At 41.6% G+C, this 19,655-nt stretch overlaps 2 protein-coding genes across 2 annotated transcripts; both read left to right on the top strand.

Moving 5' to 3' along the window:
* The first annotated feature begins 44 nt into the window (after nucleotides 1-44).
* On the top strand, nucleotides 45-4,176 carry LOC131980271 (collagen alpha-4(IV) chain-like). The gene is made up of 6 exons (XM_059344489.1): nucleotides 45-185; nucleotides 413-505; nucleotides 1,366-1,408; nucleotides 3,161-3,232; nucleotides 3,409-3,543; nucleotides 4,105-4,176. Exons 2-6 carry the CDS (start codon nucleotides 465-467, stop codon nucleotides 4,174-4,176), a joined length of 363 nt encoding a protein of 120 aa, XP_059200472.1. The 5' UTR covers nucleotides 45-185; nucleotides 413-464.
* A 3,327-nt stretch (nucleotides 4,177-7,503) lies between these two features.
* On the top strand, nucleotides 7,504-19,630 carry LOC131980270 (collagen alpha-4(IV) chain-like). Its single transcript, XM_059344488.1, has 33 exons — nucleotides 7,504-7,581; nucleotides 7,683-7,727; nucleotides 7,811-7,882; nucleotides 7,960-8,001; nucleotides 8,082-8,135; nucleotides 8,406-8,469; nucleotides 8,743-8,847; nucleotides 8,995-9,153; nucleotides 9,663-9,814; nucleotides 11,045-11,151; nucleotides 11,256-11,449; nucleotides 11,541-11,612; nucleotides 11,812-11,919; nucleotides 12,076-12,294; nucleotides 12,450-12,614; nucleotides 12,820-12,987; nucleotides 13,194-13,315; nucleotides 14,171-14,349; nucleotides 14,478-14,532; nucleotides 14,639-14,702; nucleotides 14,972-15,046; nucleotides 15,170-15,277; nucleotides 15,663-15,770; nucleotides 15,952-16,023; nucleotides 16,362-16,490; nucleotides 16,634-16,741; nucleotides 16,895-17,050; nucleotides 17,151-17,258; nucleotides 17,377-17,514; nucleotides 17,616-17,732; nucleotides 17,896-18,084; nucleotides 18,185-18,468; nucleotides 18,556-19,630. Exons 3-33 carry the CDS (start codon nucleotides 7,841-7,843, stop codon nucleotides 18,814-18,816), a joined length of 3,924 nt encoding a protein of 1,307 aa, XP_059200471.1. The 5' UTR covers nucleotides 7,504-7,581; nucleotides 7,683-7,727; nucleotides 7,811-7,840; the 3' UTR covers nucleotides 18,817-19,630.
* Nucleotides 19,631-19,655: the final 25 nt, after the last annotated feature.

Genomic DNA, 19,655 nt, shown 5'->3' with positions numbered 1-19,655 from the left:
ATGCGGTCAACCCCAATCATCATCCTTCTCCTCGTCTCATCCCCGACACTTACAAACGGTGGCAGCTACTCTGTTTGGTTTTCACTAATACGGAGGCAGGAGATTAGTTTGAATCTTGTCGGAGATTATCCTGCTTAGGATGCACTGAAGCATTCATGAAGATTGATTTGAGCGTCTGAATTTGGGTAAGTTGTGAATGTTGTTTTATGTGCATGATGGACTGCTACCTATACTACATGGGCTGTAAACTTTTATGCATAAAGGATATTACCTGGGCAGCACCAGCAACGCCTTCATTAGTAGCATATTTACACTTAATAGTCAAGTGGATGTACTACATTTTATCTCAAAGGAAGTTAATATTTACTGCCACATAACATCAGCAGGCCTTGCTTCCCTTTATCCACCACAGGGGGCAGCACTGAGGCCAACACTCACCTGTTAGCAGACTGATCACATGGGAGATGGGATCCTCAGTTTTTGGTGTGACTCTGTGCCCTCTTAGGTGAGTCTTAATGCAACAATATTAAGAATTACTTATTAGAAATAGGAGTAATATGACATGCATTTTGCAATTTTGGTTTCTCTAGCAGCACCCATATCTGATGATGATATCTAATATATTACTGTGACTGAATCGTGATGCACATTCCCACACCAGAAAATGTAGATCACATATCTTTTTATCATTCAACATTTAATTTTCTGTTAAATAAAAGTTGTTTGAGAATATTTTAGCAGTCAACGCACTGCTTATATAATTTTTTTTTGTCAAAGTCTGGGTTTTCTCTTTTAAAAAATACCTTCATCTGCAGAACATCTGAGCCCTGATACAGTAAACATAAGGATTTATGTCTCATTTAGTTTGATGGAATTCACATACAGTACTTTGTAAACCTATTTACCTGAAGACAAACACACTTCTCCCTTGTTTACTCATATATTAAACAGATCTGCATACTTGCATTCCAATGTGAAAAGTGACCTCCTCTACACTTCAGGTGTCACCTGCAGTGTGATGAGAGTTTAGATGGAAAACATTTATGTTGCGTTCCTTCTCTGAGGGAAGTTTTCCTGCACACAAGAGCAACACATTTTAAGATAATGTGCCATAATTTAGCAAGCGCTCTTTTTTTCTTTTTCAGATGAATAAATGTTTTTCCTCAAATTCTCCAGGGTTTTTTAATATGTTAGCAGCAGACTAGAGTTACCTATGAAGCAACCAGCAAGCATTGTTACTTTTATTGTTGTGGTGTCCTTTTGTCTCACAGTTTATGTGGCAGTAATTTATGGTTGAGAACAGACATTCAGTCGCTGGGGTTGAATGAGACTTCTTTTTATCTATCACCACTGTTTTATTCACAGGTGGATCCTTGTCCTGGTCGTCTTTTTGCAGCAGCTCAATGCAGTAAGACTTTCTACTATATAAACATCCAAAACATTTCAATCTTGCTAATCTTGCTACAGAAGTCCACTGGGGGCCAACTACAACCATTTTATCTGGGGGAAGTAATTTATGTCGTTTATTTATTTATTCGTTTTGATGCTCTCCACATTGACTTTGCATGTATTGGCTACGGTGGTGCTAAGAACGTCCTGCGTCATATATAGATATATAATGGCAGGGCAAAATGTGATCATGCAGAGTATAACCAATATGCATGTGCATTCCTCCCACATTCAGACATCCAATACATTGTAAGAAAATAGCATCAAAATCAGCAACATATGCACTGATCCAACCAGATCAAACTTACATAGCACACATTTAAATTATTTAGTGCCTCAATAGCTCAAACATGCTTTAGAAGTACACTGGGTGAAACGTGCACATACCACTTTTGTTAAAACTTTGTGAGGTTGTCGTATTGCACTGAAATCCATCATGTGAAGTTTGATTACAACTTCAATTTTGTAAACACTGCAGCAGCTGCTGCTACAGTAGCCAGGAATGTAGTTTTGGCCTGTCAACAACAACAAACACACTTTGCTATCAACACCATGCCAAGATATTTCTCAATCTGACCTTTTCAATGCACTTCCTGTCTCTGGGCGTACGCACCTGTATATTCAAAAATATGTCTGAAGTGTGCCGGCTCGGCTGGTTGAAGTCTCTAGTGCCCATGATGATCATGGTGATATAATTTTCAGGTCATTTTAGAAGTAATTTTGCCTTCATTGGACACTGAGCAGCTTTTATAGGAATGAATGGGGCCCCACTTCCAATGCTGTATCTATGTCTCTTTATATCCATTCCACAGTAGTCTAGACTGGACAAACCACTGGCTCCTTTCATGTTTTTATGGTACCTGAAGACCACTCTATCTCTACATGCTTGGAAAGGGAGGTTGAGGGTAGGGGTCTTATTCTCACCGTTAGATGTCACTAAGTCCGCCACACTCGTCCTTTAGGTTTCAGATTCTGCTGAAGATGGACTGGACTAGCTTAACCTTATTTGTTATTCAGCTGCTACAGTATGTCATGTAGCTGCCAGTGTTTTACCTTCTCACTATGTGTTCCCAATTTGGCTAATGCACTGAATCCTAATGGCCTGTCCAAGAAATAGCCAACTGTTGTTATTTCTTGTGACTGATGTGGGAGATACCCCTCAATGTTTGGACTGAAAGAGAAAGTGGAACAGCATAAACTCCAAATATTTAGTAAGCTTTGAGAAAACACTACTAAATGTTTGTAACACACACACATACACACACATGCATACAATGGTGGGAATACTTAGCATCTGGGGTGTGGAATGACAGGTTAGTTTTTAGCAAGATGTCGGTGCATTAGGAGAGTGCTGAGGCAGTGTGAGCTTTTTTCTTGTCAAGGTCAGAGCGCTCATTATTTACCCAAGTCTATGTGAGAACATTGATTTGTTTAAAGCTTTCTAATCAGGCCTGTCCACCGTCCAGTCTCCACAGGGGAGTGTGTTCATTCTCTAGGCTAATTCTCAAAGCTGTAAAATATTCAGGAATGTCTGATATGCCCAAACCACGTCCTTATCGGATGTGCCCGCCGATGTCTGCTGACCTCTTACTATCTTCTGCTCTGCTTAGATATGCACAAAGCCTCAGACAGTCTCCATATCTCTCCTAAACACAGTAATGATTAGTCTTAATGTAGTTAAGTCCTATGGTTTGTCTGTTTGTTGTTTCAGGGGGAAATTGAGGGCCCTTGTCAAGGCAGAGACTGCTCTGTATGTCAGTGTCTTCCTGCCAAAGGTGCACGGGTAAGACCTCTTTCATCTCATGTTATATTGTTGCAAGTTATCCTTAATTTCTCTCCCATTGTAGGGTGGATAGTTTGAATTGTAGTTAATTTTCCAAATGATATAACACAATAAAAATCTCAATCCTAAGAGTGTAACTCACAACAACAGTTAAAATGTGATGTCTTTCCTTGTAGGGTGCTCCAGGGAAGCCAGGCCAGCAAGGCCCAAGGGGACAGATGGGACCATGGGGACGTGAAGGGTCACCTGGAGAGAAAGGCAGGAGGGGAGCAGAGGGATCACATGGTCCAGAGGGGCCCAAAGGAGACCGTGTGAGCATGCATGTTGTGTGTTTGTGTGTGTGTGTGTGTGTGTGTGTGTGCGCATTGCTTAAGATAGAAGCTGACAGAGAGCAAGGCAGATACTGCATGCAAGTACAGCCAATCATCCCAAAAGGTCTACATTATTAAACATATGCAAAATGTGTATGTATGTAAATAAATATGTATTGCCACTGACACACTGCAAAAAAAGAAAAGTTGGGTGAACTCAAAATTTCAAGGCAACAAACTTCGATAAAATTTTAAGTTGGACAATTAAACTAAATATTTTAAGTTTTGTTTTTGAGTTTGCTCAACTCAACTGTAAGTTGTACTAACTTATAATTTTATATTGTAATAACTTTTAATCCTTACTTCTGCAATGTGCTGAATTGCCACTTTTGTAACGCTGCTATGAAATGTCAGCTAATGTTGCGACCACAATTTTGAGTTAGCTTTTATACGCTAATGACTACTCTTGTAGCTGTAACAAGCAGCGCGGCTAGCATCAGTTAGCCGCTAGCTTTCGCTAATGACCGAAAACCTGTTTGTGTTTAAATGTTAAATGTGTAGGTTCTCTTCTCCAACAAAAGATGTACAACACTGCACAACACCACTCAGAATAAAATTCCCGTATCATCTTAATTTAATTAAGGGTTGCTTACCTGTGTGGAGTCAAGCTCAGGCAGCACATCCACAATGAGACTTCAAGTGCATTACCAACTCGGAAAGTTGGCTTTCCCGCATTTCACAACAAAGAAATAAGAGTTAGCAGAACTATTGTCTCTTGTTTTGAACCCCAACGTAAAGATATAAGTAACAACAACTCACCAACTTGTTTTTGGGCATACAACTGGCTTGCTTTGTTGTGCTAACTTACATTATTGCCCTAAATGTCAATAATTTATATTTCCAAGTTTTACCAACTTAAATCAGGCCAAAAAATACAAGTTGGCTTTTTTGCAGTGCAGGGGAAAATATCTGGTTGGGTTGGGGGTTAATAATGCAGTCTAACTCTGTAATGAATAAATGTTCTTTTTTACATTTTATTTCAGGGCAAGACTGGTCCTCCTGGATTTCCTGGTAATGATGGCTCACCAGTGAGTAAACCATTGTTGTTTTACATTTTTGTCTACAAACCACAAAAAGACACATACACCTCACACTGACAGTAATAATCCCACAGAGGAGAGTCCCCCTCTGAGGGGATTCCACCAGCTCAATATGTGGCTGACATACTTCTCCCTTCTTTTTCTCCCTGAAGGAATTTAGAATCCATATTAATAATAATACTAGACACTTTTTCAACTGTGCATATGTCATGTGGTATTCCCAGCTGTGTAACTGCCCGGTTCATAAATAATGTATGATGCATTTAACATTGGAGAGTGCTCAATAAATGGTGCAGTGATTTAAAGTATGCATCTGGTATGCCCTCTAGTGGACACATCCTGGCATACTGTAGATGTGGGCCTGGTTTTCCTTTTTGGCTTATGCAGCTGCCTCTTCACTACTTAAGTGTTTGCGTTTCATAAATCATCTTAACCACCATGTAATTATGAAACATTAAAGATAAAACATAGCCATGAATGTTTTGAATCATAATCTATGAATCACTATCAACTCAAAGAGGCCGTAACTGTGGCTTCTAATACCGTACAAATACACATCAGCACTGTAATTGTACTATATTGTTCAGGGCCACCCTGGAGCAGGTGGCGAGCCTGGTTCGCTCGGAGTGGATGGCTGTAATGGGACGAGGGGTCGACCAGGAGTCTCTGGTCATCCTGGTTTGGATGGTCTCCATGGGCCTCCGGTAAGTACAACTCCTGCTATAATGTTCCTGTTACTGCCATTATTCAGTTAGTAATCATTAATCGGTGAGACATTCACTTCACTTCAGACTTTATGGTCTCAATCACTAGTTTCAAGCTTTCTTCAATACACCATGATATTATTTTTTTTAAATTGTGTCTCAGATCTCTTGACATCTGTAGTAAGATGCTGCAGATGTTTTATCAGTCTGTGGTGGTAGTGTGTTGTTTAATGCTGCAGTCTGCTGGGGAGGCAGCATGAGACACAGAGATGCAAGGTGGTTGGACAGACTGGTCTAAAGAGCTGGTTCTGTGATTGGAGCCAGGTTGGACACACTGGAGGAGGTGGTGGAGAGATTCACTGTTAAGATGTTCGAGGCCATCTTGAAATACCTGGATCATCCGCTGCACAAAACCTTTATGGACCAAAAAAACAGCAGTGGACGGCTCCTCTCTCTCCGTTGCAGGACGTAGAGATTTAAAAGATCTTTCGCTCCTACAGCCATCAGACTGTCTCATTCTAACAGAGTTACCAGACTAACTGAATTTCCCCTTGGGGATGAATGAAGTAATTTTGATTGATTTGATTTGATTTTTTTGATTGATTTAGAGTAAAATAGATATTTACACAGGACTTTAGTTGGCTTAGTCAACTCCTTTATACAGTCTATGCTCCTACCAGCAGTTAGCTTTTTAACACTGAACCACAATGATCTTTCCCTTAAAATCACTATTTGTCTATTACATCTGATGCAGTATACAGATAATGTATATAACAAATATTCTCATTGAATAATTCAAGATTTTGCCTCTTTTTCGCAGTCCAGTATCAACTTTGTATTACCCCAATGTTATAAAAATATATATAGCACACTACAGCTGCTCTTGCGCTAGCTATTACTTATAGTATGTCTAATGTAAGCATTTACTGTGCCGTAACAGGGATTACCTGGATCTAAAGGATCTAAAGGAGAACCTTTGTATGGTTCTACCCTTCAAGGACTTCCGGTAAGTTCCCCTAGTTTGGAGAGGCTCAGATTATGGTGAAGATGGCTTAACCAGAACCCATTTCTGTTTGAGCATTTTCATAATTATTTGGAATTTACAGTGTCTGTTAATATTCTCATCATTCTCATCTTGGTTTCATGTTATCTTACAGGGGGAGCGTGGTAGAGATGGACAACACGGTCAACCTGTATGTTTTCCTTTTTTTATTCTGACAATAAAGCAGTTTTGCTCAGGAATTTCTTTGTGCTGGTTGACTTAACTACATGTTTACTTTCTTTAACATTGTGCTTTTTAAAAAAAACAACTCAGGGAAGAAAAGGAAACACTGGGCCAAAAGGCTACACTGGCCCTCCTGGCCCTCTTGGACTTCAGGTATTAAACGTCTTCAGGCTTTTTATTTATTTTTCTTTTATATCTTTTCTTTAGTATAGGTTGTAATTAAGATTGTTTTATTACTATACATGCACAGTATGCAGAAATATTCATATTTATATGAATTTATTATTATATAACAAATGCAGTCCCTATATACCAAAATGTATACATGTGTGTGATTCCATTTAGGGCTTGGAAGGATCTAAAGGTGTGAGAGGACCACCAGTGAGTCACCTGTTTCACAACCAAACCAGTACAGACACACACATCCTTGTACTTCTATCTTTGTGAGGACCCTCATTGGAATAATGAATTCCCTTACTCCTTCACCATCACAACTAAATGCCCAACCCTAACCCTAACACAAACCTAATTGTAACCTCAACCCTAAAACAAAGTCTAAACTCTCAAATAAGCCTTTAAAGAAGTGAGGACCAGCCAAAATATCCTCACTTCAGAAAAATGTCCTCACTCTGTTGGTTAAAAATGTGTTCTGGTCCTCACTATGTAGGAAGTACAAGAACACACACACACACACACACACACACACACACACACACACACACACACACACACACACACATTTATATATAAAACCATACTAAACTTGTATTTGTTGTGTAGGGCGACCCCGGAGGATCACTGGTAGGAGCTAAAGGTGACGATGTAAGAAACCACTTTGGCCTTTGACAGTTTTGCTTTGAGATTTTTGGTGTGTGTTTACAACCCCAGCAAACATCCTCAAGCCTTTAATTCTTTATTTTTCTAGGGTGAGCAAGGCCCACCTGGCCCACAAGGACCAGAAGAGGTCGTAGAATTTCCTCCAGACTTTCTACCACCCAAAGGTTACAAGGTGAAGGCAAAGCTCTCATTTGTATCTACACAAGATTGCAGATTTTTATCTACTCCATATATCTGAATATATTTTTAAATTTTTTCTATACTGCTTCGCAGGGAGACCAAGGTCTTCCTGGACCATGTGGACCAAAGGGCTTAAGTGTGAGTTTCAACCTGTATTTTATCATGCAGGTATGTCCAAGAGAAAGAGAATTATATTTTATTTGTATTTTCCTCTTTAACAGGGTGGGAGAGGAGACTACTATTTTCAAGGAATGAAAGGAGAGAAAGGAATCTCTGGTTTTCCTGGAGTTAGAGTAGGTGACTTAAATCAGACTGCAACATGCTTTTCAATAGACACATGCAATATTCACCTCATAATTTCCGTCCCTAGGGTCATCCAGGATTTCCTGGTACACATGGAACAGGACCTCAGGTACACTTGTTTTATGAGGCCTAAGCATTCATGTTCCTATATATAGGCATTTTGAGGTTAAATACATTTCTATATTTTAGGGTATCAGTGGAGACAGAGGATTTCCAGGTCTCAATGGAAGAAAGGGAAGCAAGGTGAGCTGTCATTTTCAGCTTGTGTTAGCTGCAAACAGAAGGCAATTATAGTCTGTGAAATATCACCATAAAGTTATTCTGGGAAGGAAACTAAACAAGGGAACAAAGTGAAGAAAAATTAACTGCCTACTGCCCTCTAGTGGTTGTTCGGTGGGATTGTCTCATTTACTGAGCACTGTTGGTGGTCTTTGATCACTCTTTTTATCTTTGGAATTATAATGTACATCAGTGGCCTTTTCTGTTCCTGTTTTCTTTATTTGTGTCCAACAGGGTTACCCAGGAGATCCAGGTCCCCCCGGTCCCTTGAACTTTCTCAATGGAAGCTATGTCAGAGGTAAGACCATAACAGTAGCTACCCTCTCCTCATTGTTTGAGCTACTACCACTGGTAGCACTGTTGTACTGGTATTTGAAATAAGATTTCTTGAATTTAGGCCCAATAGTTTTAAGTTAATTTGGGTTCTCAGTAGTCATATTTTTTGGGATAAAATAACTTTAAATTAATTTGATGGCTGAAATCCTTAACCCTTGGTTAAAAACCATAATTTCTGTATGAGAACAATCAAGCAGAAATTACTTTTCTATGTATCTGTGTTTGTGTGGCTCAGGTGCTAAAGGTGACCGTGGGTATCTTGGAATGCCTGGACCCCCCGGTGACCTTGGGGACATGGGCATGCATGGACCTCCTGGCCCACCAGGGTTGCTTATAGCAGGTCCGAGTTTGTCTCTGGTTCTTTAACTCTCAGGTTATTCCTGACTCTTCATGTACTGTATATCATTGACATTTGACCTACTGTTAAATCCCTCAAACTTGATCCTACCTTATTTGAAATTCCGTATCGCCTCTCACACCTTTCTAGAAGAGCCGGGTCTGCCTGGTTTACCAGGGCCTCTCGGTCCAAAGGGCTACAAAGGAGAACCAGGAAGGTATAACAACTTTGAAAATCCATTTCCAGCACCAAAGGGAACCAAAGGATCCCAAGGACCTAAAGGTGTCACAGGCCCACCAGGCCCTCCAGGTATATTAGTACATCCTTCACATTAAGAACAAGAGTTTTTTTATATGTGTGAGATCATCTCACAACAGCATTTTCATTGATTGATCAATTCTACTCATGTTTCGTTATATTCATTTGAAGTTTATTTACCTTCTGGCTTGTGTGTGCGTTTGTATCTCTGTATGTGGTAAACTTGATCAGGATGTGGAGGTGAGTTCTCAATTACTTCTGAATTAAGAAATCCACTAATTCATGCATTTAATCTACTTGCTGAAGTTTGTATCTTATTTTGGTTGAAATATGTGGTTGGCTCATCTACAGATTATTACTGCGAGCCTGGTTATCCAGGGGACCCTGGTGACAATGGACCTAAAGGATCTCACGGAAAAAAAGGGCTCGGTGGAATTAAAGGTGATCTGATATGTTTTAATTGAGCCCACAAACAAAAATCACGAGTCGTGATGAACGTGCAGTTTATGAACATGCTGCATCATGGTGATACATTTTTTTATCATCCGTGCCTCCTACAGGTTGTCCAGGAGAATGTAATTGTAGGTCTGGTGCAGGAAACCAAGGACCCCCAGGTCTTCCTGGTTATCCAGGACCTCCAGGGCTACCTGGAACTACGGGAGTCAAAGGAGACCCAGGACTGAGAGGAAATGAGGGTCCAAGAGGACCACAAGTAAGGACAACAGGACACAAACAAACTAATAATTAAATGCAATTTAATGCAACATGTCTAAAACATGTGTACAAGTTTGTGTCTTGTAATAGCCACAAAAACATAGCTTTGTATTTCACTTTGTATTTTCTTGCAGGGCTTTCAAGGAACTCATGGTATAAAAGGACAGAAGGGTCAGAAAGGTCACTTTTTTACGGTGGATATTAAAGGTGAGCACCTGTTAGCATCAAATCTGTGCTATACACAGCATATTATAAGTGCATAGGTATTACAACATCGGCTCAATATTTTGCTTCTTACCGGTTTTATCAGACAACATCACATCACCCCAATTTTAGCTTCTTTGCACTGGCTCCATGTTCGTTTTAGGTTGATTTTAAGTTTTTACTGATTGGTCTGGCTCCTAGCTATTTAAAAGAATTACTAACTCCATACGAGCTGACCCGCGTCCTTAGATCCTCGGGTGGCGCCCTTCTGACTGTTCCAAAGTCAAAACTAAAAACCAAACGTGACCGGGCTTTCTCCACCTGAGCGCCCCGACTTTGGAACGGGCTGTCCGAGGAGATAAGGCGTGAAGAGTCAGTAACTTCTTCTAAATCACTCCTTAAAACCCACTTTTATAGACTTGCTTTTATATGTAATGCTGTCTATCTTACCACTCCTTTTTACTTCTTCACTTTTTACTTTTTTACTCCTTTTACCTTTTATTTTCTGTGTATCTGAGAATGTTTTGTGATTGTTCCTCCTCTATCTCTTATTGTTTTGCTTTTAATGTAAGAATAGTTTTTAGCCTTATGGCATCATTCTCGTTGTGATTAACTGCTCTCTGTCGAAGCACTTTGTAAACTGCTGTTTTTAAAAGGTGCTATATAATTAAAGTTATTATTATTTTATTTATTCAATTATTTATATTCACCACTACAACACTACAGTAAGGCAACCACAGTGCACTGTACTCTACATAGTCTGCAGGAGCTTGACAAAAAAGTAGGTTGAATTTGTTTGTTGTTTACTTTGTATTTTCAGTCAGATAAGAAATGTCAGATAAATGCCTACATCAAATGGACTGGTAAATGGACTACACTTGTACAGCACTTTTCGAGGCTTAGAACCATCGCCCTTCTGATCAATGGGCAGCCACTCTACCAACTGAGTCACAGCCGCCCCATATATCAAGGGTTATTTAACACTAACAGCCTATCATCTATAGTTTCTTGTTGTTGTTGAAAGGTGCCAAGGGTAACCAAGGGCTTTCTGGACCCCCTGGTTCTTCTGGAGCAACAGGTAGGCCAGGACAGGATGCCCCCCCTGGACCTGCAGGAGACCGTGGAACACCAGTGAGTGTGCACATTTTAAGTGCTGTCAATATAATTTATGAAACAGAAAGAAATGTTCCATTTTGCTACACTGTTTTGGTTCAGCATTTATGGTGACCGGTAAGGTTTTTGCAGGGTTCTGGATATACAGGATTACCTGGTCCCAAAGGTGACCCTGGTACTGCTGGACCCAAAGGGTTTCCAGGGCTTGTAGGCCCACCAGGTCCTGGCTTTCCAGGCCCCAAGGGGCTACTTGGACCTAAAGGTTATCAAGGACCTCCTGGCCCCCCTGGAATTCCTGGACGCCCAGGCCCTCCAGGTCAGAGATTCTCAGTTGGTGTTAATACACCCCTTCCCACATTAAGTCAGGCATCATGGGCTCTAAGGACATGTTGTATTTGTGTTACCAGGTGAAACTGAGCCTTGCTGTCATGAAGATGGGATAGGATCACCTGGTCAAAAGGGGGAGCCAGGTTCACCAGGTAAGTCTTATGCTACAGGATGGTAAAATTAGGTGTGGCTGGCAGAGAATGCCTGTAGTGGTAACAGGTGATGGAATTGCTGTCCAAAGTTGAAATATTGTCATTCTTAAAGAATATGTCATCAAAGAAATAAGATTTATGACCCTTGAAACAATGTTGGTGATGGTTCATTTTCTTTGCCTTTTTTGGGGGCTTGTAGGGACTCCAGGTGACCCAGGAAGAGATGGTCTGCCGGGTACTCCAGGACACCTAGGCCTGAAAGGCATGAAAGGAGATGACAGTGACATTGGAGGGATTGGACCGCCAGGTAACGCCGCTCTAAGTTGTTGTCATATTGACTTTAGATATCTTTCTTCATTGGAGGGTCAAGATGATCCACAGGCTTCCAGCCATTAAAATTCCACACTGCAGTAAGGAGGATTGTTTGTATGCCTATACTGTAGATCTCTCTTATTTGTAAAAGGACTTCCAGGTTTTAATGGGGATCCAGGTGACCCTGGTCCCAGTGGAATTAGCCTGGATGGCCCTCCAGGTTCTCCTGGATTAGAAGGACCCCAAGGTAGGAAGGGTGCCCCAGGAGATGTCCTATCTGCCAGGCCAGGTGCTCCTGGCCCACCTGGCCGCCCTGGGAATGTGGGGCCAAAAGGAATCCATGGTATTCCTGGAAACCCAGGGTCTCCAGGTAAGTTTTATGTATATATTTGGTGTATGAATCACAAAATAACTTATGTGGCCCATATCACAGAAAACAAATCCAAGATTTACTCAATTTACAGCATAATTTCCATTCTTTCCTTTCCATTGGAATTGGTTGACCATCATGCCCCGTATTTACAGGAACCCAAGGCCAGCCTGGACAACCAGGTAGGAAAGGAGAGCCAGGAGTAACTGGCGACCCTGGAGCTACTGGTCCTACAGCTCCATCCTGCACTGTGTGTGAGATACATGGACCTCCAGGACCTCCAGGACCTCCAGGAAACTCTGGGGGGAGAGGAATACCAGGTGAGCAAAGAGCAACAACAGCAAACAAAGTTATGTATTTCTTTCACTCTTGATGTCCATCTGAATGTCCCTTAAATATCAAGATTAATTGCAGAGTACATTGATGAATATTTAGCTGTGAAGTCACCATATAACCATCCATGACCATGTTTGTCTAATCATCCATGACCATGTTTGTCTAATTTAATTTTATAATGTTGCATAGGCTACCATGGTGAAAAGGGTTTTAATGGAGATATAGGTCCTCCTGGTAATGGACAGAGAGGTCCAAAAGGTTTTCCTGGCCCTCTCGGTTTGCCAGGCCCAGCTGGACCAAGAGGCATCACTGGCCCCTCAGGAGATCCTGGGATTGATGGCTTTTCAGGACAGAAAGGTGAACCTCGGCTTGTCTTGATAAGGAACTTGAATGAAAAGCATTATTTTACCAGAGCGTGTAAAATCATGTAAAACCTATAAATAATTTTTTTTAAAAAGGTCAACATTTTATCAACAATGCTATATTTTGGTGAAATAGTTTGACCTGATTGAAAAGGGGCCTTCCTTTCACTCCATCATAGGTGAAAGGGGGTACTCTGGCAGGCCTGGGGCCAGAGGTCTACCAGGTCGTCCTGGACCTCCAGGACCTAGAGGTAAACAGGGAGAGAGAGGCTTTAACGGTGGAACCGGTGACACTGGATACCCAGGACGACCTGGTAATAAAGGTAAGTCTCTCTTTAGACCATTTCACAGCTTGTAAATAGCTATAGTAGTGGACATACCACTACTACACTAGATTAGGATGGGTGACACTTGTTTGTTAACTTGTTTGTTAATCATTTCATCCCATCTCTCAGGTGAACAGGGTCTACCAGGACCTCCAGGACCATCAGTGCTTGTGACAAATGTAACAAAAGGCCCACCAGGACTTCCAGGGTGGAGGGGGAAAGCAGGGCAACCAGGACCTGAAGGTAATGGAGCTGTCACTTAACTTTCACTTTTTATTTTTCAAAAGATCATCTTTGAATCATCTTGAATTCACAAAGTGCATTTACATGCACAGTTTAATAGTAGTTCAGTAGAGCTAAGCTTTAAAATCGATTTTGGCGTCTTATCGGACTTCTGTCCTTGTCCCAGTTTACATGCAACTGAGAAAATCGAATAACTGACGGGAAAGTGTCCTCCTCCTCAAAACTGGTAGCGATATGCGTAGTTTCAGCGGGTTAATATTGTCCCCTTTCCGGTTGACCTCAGTTTGACACTTTGTGCTGTCGCTACTGACTGGCTACTGCCACCGGCTAATATGACCAGCTACTGCCACCGGCTACTGCTACCGGCTGATGTGACCGGCTAATGTGACCGGCTAATGCAATCGAGTAATGTGACCGGATAATGCTACTGGCTACTGTGACCGACATGCACTTCAGTTGTCCAGTTATAGTCGGATTAAGGCAATAATTCTGTTTTCATGTTTTTAGTGTCATGTAAACGTACTGACTGTCAGTTACCTACAAAAACTTACTAAAGATGCAATAAAAGGAACAGAGTTACATCATTTCATTTTGTTTTGTCACTTACAGGCTCAAAGGGCCCAAGGGGAGTGCCAGGTGACCCAGGGCCTAACGGTTGGCCAGGTTCATCAGGGTTTAAAGGCAACACTGGTGCCCCAGGCAGGGCAGGGTTACCAGGACCTCCTGGGTACCTTGGCATTAAAGGTTTCCCTGGTCCACGGGGATATTCTGGACATAGTGGAGATCCGGTACACAATTAACCTAATTTATTGCCTTAATAACTTTAGAGTCAGCTTTCTGTGTCCATGCTCTGAAAAAACAATAGACCATAGTCACATATTGTACCAGCAGCATATCATTCCTGTCTGTAATGTAGAGCCAATGTGTGTCAGGACACTTATATTATGTTCTGGGATGACTACAGCATGAATGTTATCATCTACATGTTAATATTTGTATCTTTATGGTACGTCATTTATTATATGTTCGTCTCAGAAGTGATGTTAAATTGTTTCAATGTGTTGATGTCTGTTAAAGGGAGATACAGGGCCGAGGGGACAACCGGGTGTTCCAGGGGTACCAGGATTTCCAGGAGCAAAGGGTTAGTCAAAAAAGAAAGATAATGATTGTTTGATTCTGAAGTAGATAATTTTAAATAATGGAGAAAAAGTTTATACAACCGGATGGGAATCCATGGACGATTGGATGATTAACATTTTTGTTTGGTTCTTAAAATACATTTTGGTATATTGTCATAATAAATTCAGTAAATTGTGTAAGAAAATAAAGCGGAATGAAATCTCACAGGATTTCTAAATGATATCTTTCATTTGAATTGAACCTTATGAAAGTGATCCAAATCTGTTCCAGGTGAGCCAGGACTGTCTTATGGAAATCCCGGTCCTCCTGGGCCCAAAGGATTGCCAGGGGAAGATGGACCCAGTGGTGAGTTAAGGAAATACCACACTGAACAGAATGCATACATGAAATTAATTATAAGGAGGGACTAGAAAAACAAGAAGATCTAACTGAAAAATAAATTCATATCCACAAAATCATTCCCTTCAGCACCCAGAGGGAGTCCGGGAGACCCAGGAGACGCAGGACCTCAGGGAAGGTCAGGACAACCTGGACAACTAGGCACAGCCGGGGAACCAGGAAGACAAGGAGGACAAGGTGACCAGCAAAGACTTGAATCAGATAACTCATGTAGTGGAGCAATAATGTCAGAACAAAACAAAAAAATTAAAAGTAAATAAAGTGTAAGGACATCATAGCAGTGACCAAGATCAAGTTTTCACAGCCACACACAATTTAAAGCTCACTTACATTCAGATAGAAATGCGCATAAAGTGTGATTAAATGACAATACCTTAGCTCCAGTTTTTAACTATCTTCAGATTTTGAATTCTAATTTATACAAATTCTCATTTGCTCCTAAAACAATATGAATCAGGTCCTAAATGTTACATTTTATACTGTTTATTTCCTTAAATAATGTGAATCTTGTGCTTTATGTTTACATGTTGGTCTGAGCTCTTTTATGCGTGCGTCTCTACAGGCTTCCCTGGGCCTCGTGGCCCACCAGGTCGTCCAGGTTTTCCCGGTCTTCCAGGCAATCATGGAGGTCAGGGCCCACAAGGTCCACCGGGACCATATGGTTCTCAAGGTACTACCATCATTTTAGCTGATTTTTCAATTTTTGGGTAAAAACATTGGAAGTTATTTGTGTCGGCTTCTATTGGTTATCAATTGGCTTGTATTCTGTGCCAAAGGACTTCTTTTAAGACATAAAAGATGTGGCTGCCAATAAGAGATTATTCTTATATTGTACTATGATTTTATGTTAGGGCCCCCTGGACCACCCGGTCTGGATGGACTGAATGGGCTGAGAGGTCCAAAAGGGATGAAAGGAACAAGTGGTAAGATTGAGGTTTATCATGATATTCAATATGGTTTATCAATAATTTCTTTGTATTTGTTTTCTGATTTGTCTGTTGGTGTCCATTTTTTTAATCTTGCAAATGCAATTAGGAGCATGAGGAGGAGACAGAGGAACCTGATTGTTTCCAGTTGTTTCACATTAGCCATCTGTCTTATGTACTACTGTTAAGATATAGTGACAGTTTGAGCAAGTTTGACAAAAAGTTATTTTTAAAATGGTAACCTGCTGAGCCTTTAAACAGAAATGTGCAAGGACATGTCATATTTTGTCATGTTTTAAAATTGACAATTAAATGCACTCATTTATTACGTCAAGGCGTGGGTATCCTTGGAACTCCAGGACCAGATGGTTTTCCTGGAGTCAAAGGTCTTAAGGGCCCGCAAGGTCCTCCAGGAGCCATTTTTCCTGGGCCCAAAGGCCAGAGGGGCCCACCTGGCAGCACAGGTATCGTATCTATTATTATAAATAGTGTATCTACTGCTACTTTTCTGTTTCCCATTCTACTTGTGTTAAGTGTAACTACTGTTCCATTTACACCATATATGCTCTGAAATTTTATTATAACTTTTCTGCGTTTCTTCCCTAAGGTCTTCCAGGTTTCCCAGGTTTCCCAGGGAATTCTGGCAGAGAATGCTGGACATCTGCACCAGGACCCTACGGTGATGTAGGATATGAAGGACCTCCAGGACCCCTAGGTGTGTGTGTCTGTGTGTCTGTTAGTCTATGTTTATGTCCATTTTTGTGTGGCCACCTTTAAGAATAAAAAATGTGAATGTTCATGTTCAGTTGTGGGTATTTCTGCCTTTTTTCCATTTGTGAACAACTAGGATTTTGTGTTGGCTTCTTAGGTCCTCCTGGGGAGCTGGGCCCTCCAGGCGGTAGCATTTCCTCCAAAGGAGACCCAGGTCCAATTGGTCTCCATGGGTTACCAGGTCGAAAAGGAGACAGGGGCCCCTCAGGGCCTCCTGGCTCTACTGGCTACCCAGGCTTAATAGGGCCAAAAGGTACATTACAGTGCAAGAGAGCTGTATGACAGACAGCTGTAAGTGTTTACAGTGTTTCCATCCATTTGCATGCACTCTAAATGTTGCTGCACTTTAACAGGTGTGAGAGGTCCTGATGGGTCCAGAGGTCCTTCAGGACCCAAAGGTCAGATTGGGGTCCCAGGGCCTTGGGGCCGCAAGGGAGTAATTGGCCCAGCTGGAGACACAGGTGAGAGGCTAGGATTCTTTCATTAGAATTGATTCTCATTTATTCAACACTACTGACAGTAATCGTACATTTGAATAAAGTACATCTGGTAATCACTGTATTGTATTTTTTTCCCAAGGTGCCAAAGGTGCTCGTGGTGATTCCATCAACGGAGTCCCAGGCAAAGCTCCCCCTGGACCCCCAGGACCACATGGTTACTCAGGACCTGTGGGGTATCGTGGCGATGCTGGTCCTCCTGGGACTCCAGGACGTAAAGGCAAGACAGCCTAATACATACTGTGTGTAATGTGTACACAATCTGGTCTGTGTCTGAATAAATCTGCATTGTGTGTTTTTCATCCGCTGGTGTATGTTTAGGACAGAAGGGCTCTAGAGGGTCGATAGGCCCCCCTGGCAGACCAGGTCCTGCTGGTCATGAAGGTCCTGTTGGAGACCCAGGAGATGCTGGTCAGCTTGGATTTATTGGACCTCAAGGTAAATAGGCAGATGCAGTTATGTAACAAGCCCAATCATTGAACTGTTTAATTTTGGATAAGGATTTTTGTAAGACTGGATTTTTGGTCTTTCACTCAAGGCCAAAGATAAAATATAGTAATAAATAAATTACCAATTACTCTTGCTCTTATCCGCCTTTCAGGTATCTCAGGCCCACCCGGTGATCCAGGTTTACCAGGCCATAGGGGGGCATTGAGGTCAGGCTTCCTTTTGGTTGTCCATAGCCAGTCAGTTCAGGTGCCACAGTGCCCTGAAGGCAGCAGTCAGCTTTGGGTGGGCTATAGTCTGGTCTACTTGGAGGGACAAGAAAAGGCTCACACTCAAGATCTGGGTAAGGATCTGCATAAAGTGCTACTCTATTGGAAATTGGTTTTATACACCAGTCCATGAGTTTATACGGTTTCCTCCCCTTTTACCCCCTCTCCTTGTAGGCCAGGCCGGTTCTTGCCTCCGAGTTTTCTCCACCATGCCTTTCTCCTACTGCAACAAAGCTGCCTGCCACTATTCTAGTCGCAACGACAAATCCTATTGGCTCTCCACCACCGCTCCCATCCCCATGATGCCCCTCTTTGGCCAAGAGATTAACTCCCACATCAGCCGCTGTGTGGTGTGTGAGACAGTTTCTCCTGCAGTGGCTTTCCACGGCCAGGATCACACAGTCCCTGTATGCCCACCTGGCTGGAGGAGTCTGTGGACGGGGTACTCTTTCCTCCTGGTGAGTGCGATAAAAAGCTCTGCTTGTGTATGAAAGAGAAATGCTATCAACTAAGCTAATGTGTACATGCTGCTCTTTTCTCTTCAGCATACAGGGGCAGGTGATGAGGGTGGTGGCCAGTCTTTGACTTCTTCTGGTAGCTGCTTGAAGGATTTCCGAACCCACCCCTTCATAGAGTGCCAGGGTGCACGCGGTTCCTGCCACTACTTTGCCAACCTCTATAGTTTTTGGCTGACTACTGTTGGTACAACAGAGCAGTTTATCACCCCGAGGCCTGGCACCATCAAGGCAGCTGACCAACAGCGACGCAAGGCCAGTCAGTGTCATGTCTGCCTAAGAGGACTATAAAGGCAGCTTATTGGAGGCCCTGTTCACACCTGGCATTAACATGTGTCTTGGGTTATCTGATCACAAGTGGGTACAGTCTAAGTACAGGTGTGAAAGCACCCAAGACACTTAATTTGTGTGAATGTGAATGTGTCCTGGACCACACAGAAGGACCGCCTACTCAAATGACGTTTGCATAAGCAGAAATGCATATTTATTCGGGCAGCAACGGCGTTATATTAATGCATATAACTGTGTAAGTTGGCTTTTTCCGATATGTCTAAAATATGCGATATGCTTTTCCTGAAACACATCATGGAATTGAATTAACCGTTACTGTTTTAATGTCTTCTTCTTTTGATTTCCAGCAGACCCGTCAATCTGAAAGGAAAACAGAAATTATGTACGTGTTTATTTGGATGTTAGATCCAATGACAAGTGATCACTTGAGATGCATTATAATGCCAGGTGTGAACAGGGCCTTGGCTGAAACATTTATTTTTTAAGCAATTACATTTTCAAAATCTAATTCCGAATACCTCTCAGATCCATAGATAGCTTGCATTTCATGACATTTGGTGACAATTTAAAATTGTTGTTAAAAATTGTTACCTTTATTTGAAGGACTTTTTTTTATACAATGCTTTTCCACTTTATGCTTTCTCTGTCATTTTCAATGAAGTGCTATTTCTAATAATGAAATTGTTTGAGATTTCAAGATCATCTTGCTGCTGTAACTGAAGGTTTTATAATAATGCACCTTTTCAGGCTTTAGGATAAATATTCTCACTCTATGTGCTCCCCAATTAAAATATCTAAACATTTTTTAACACTACCAGACATTCAGAGTTCAATAGCTT

Source organism: Centropristis striata, chromosome 11 (genome assembly GCF_030273125.1).
Source record: "Centropristis striata isolate RG_2023a ecotype Rhode Island chromosome 11, C.striata_1.0, whole genome shotgun sequence".
Lineage (NCBI taxonomy): Eukaryota > Metazoa > Chordata > Actinopteri > Perciformes > Serranidae > Centropristis > Centropristis striata.
The sequence above is the reverse complement of the archived record's forward strand: the minus strand, read 5'-3'. Positions and strand labels throughout refer to the sequence as shown.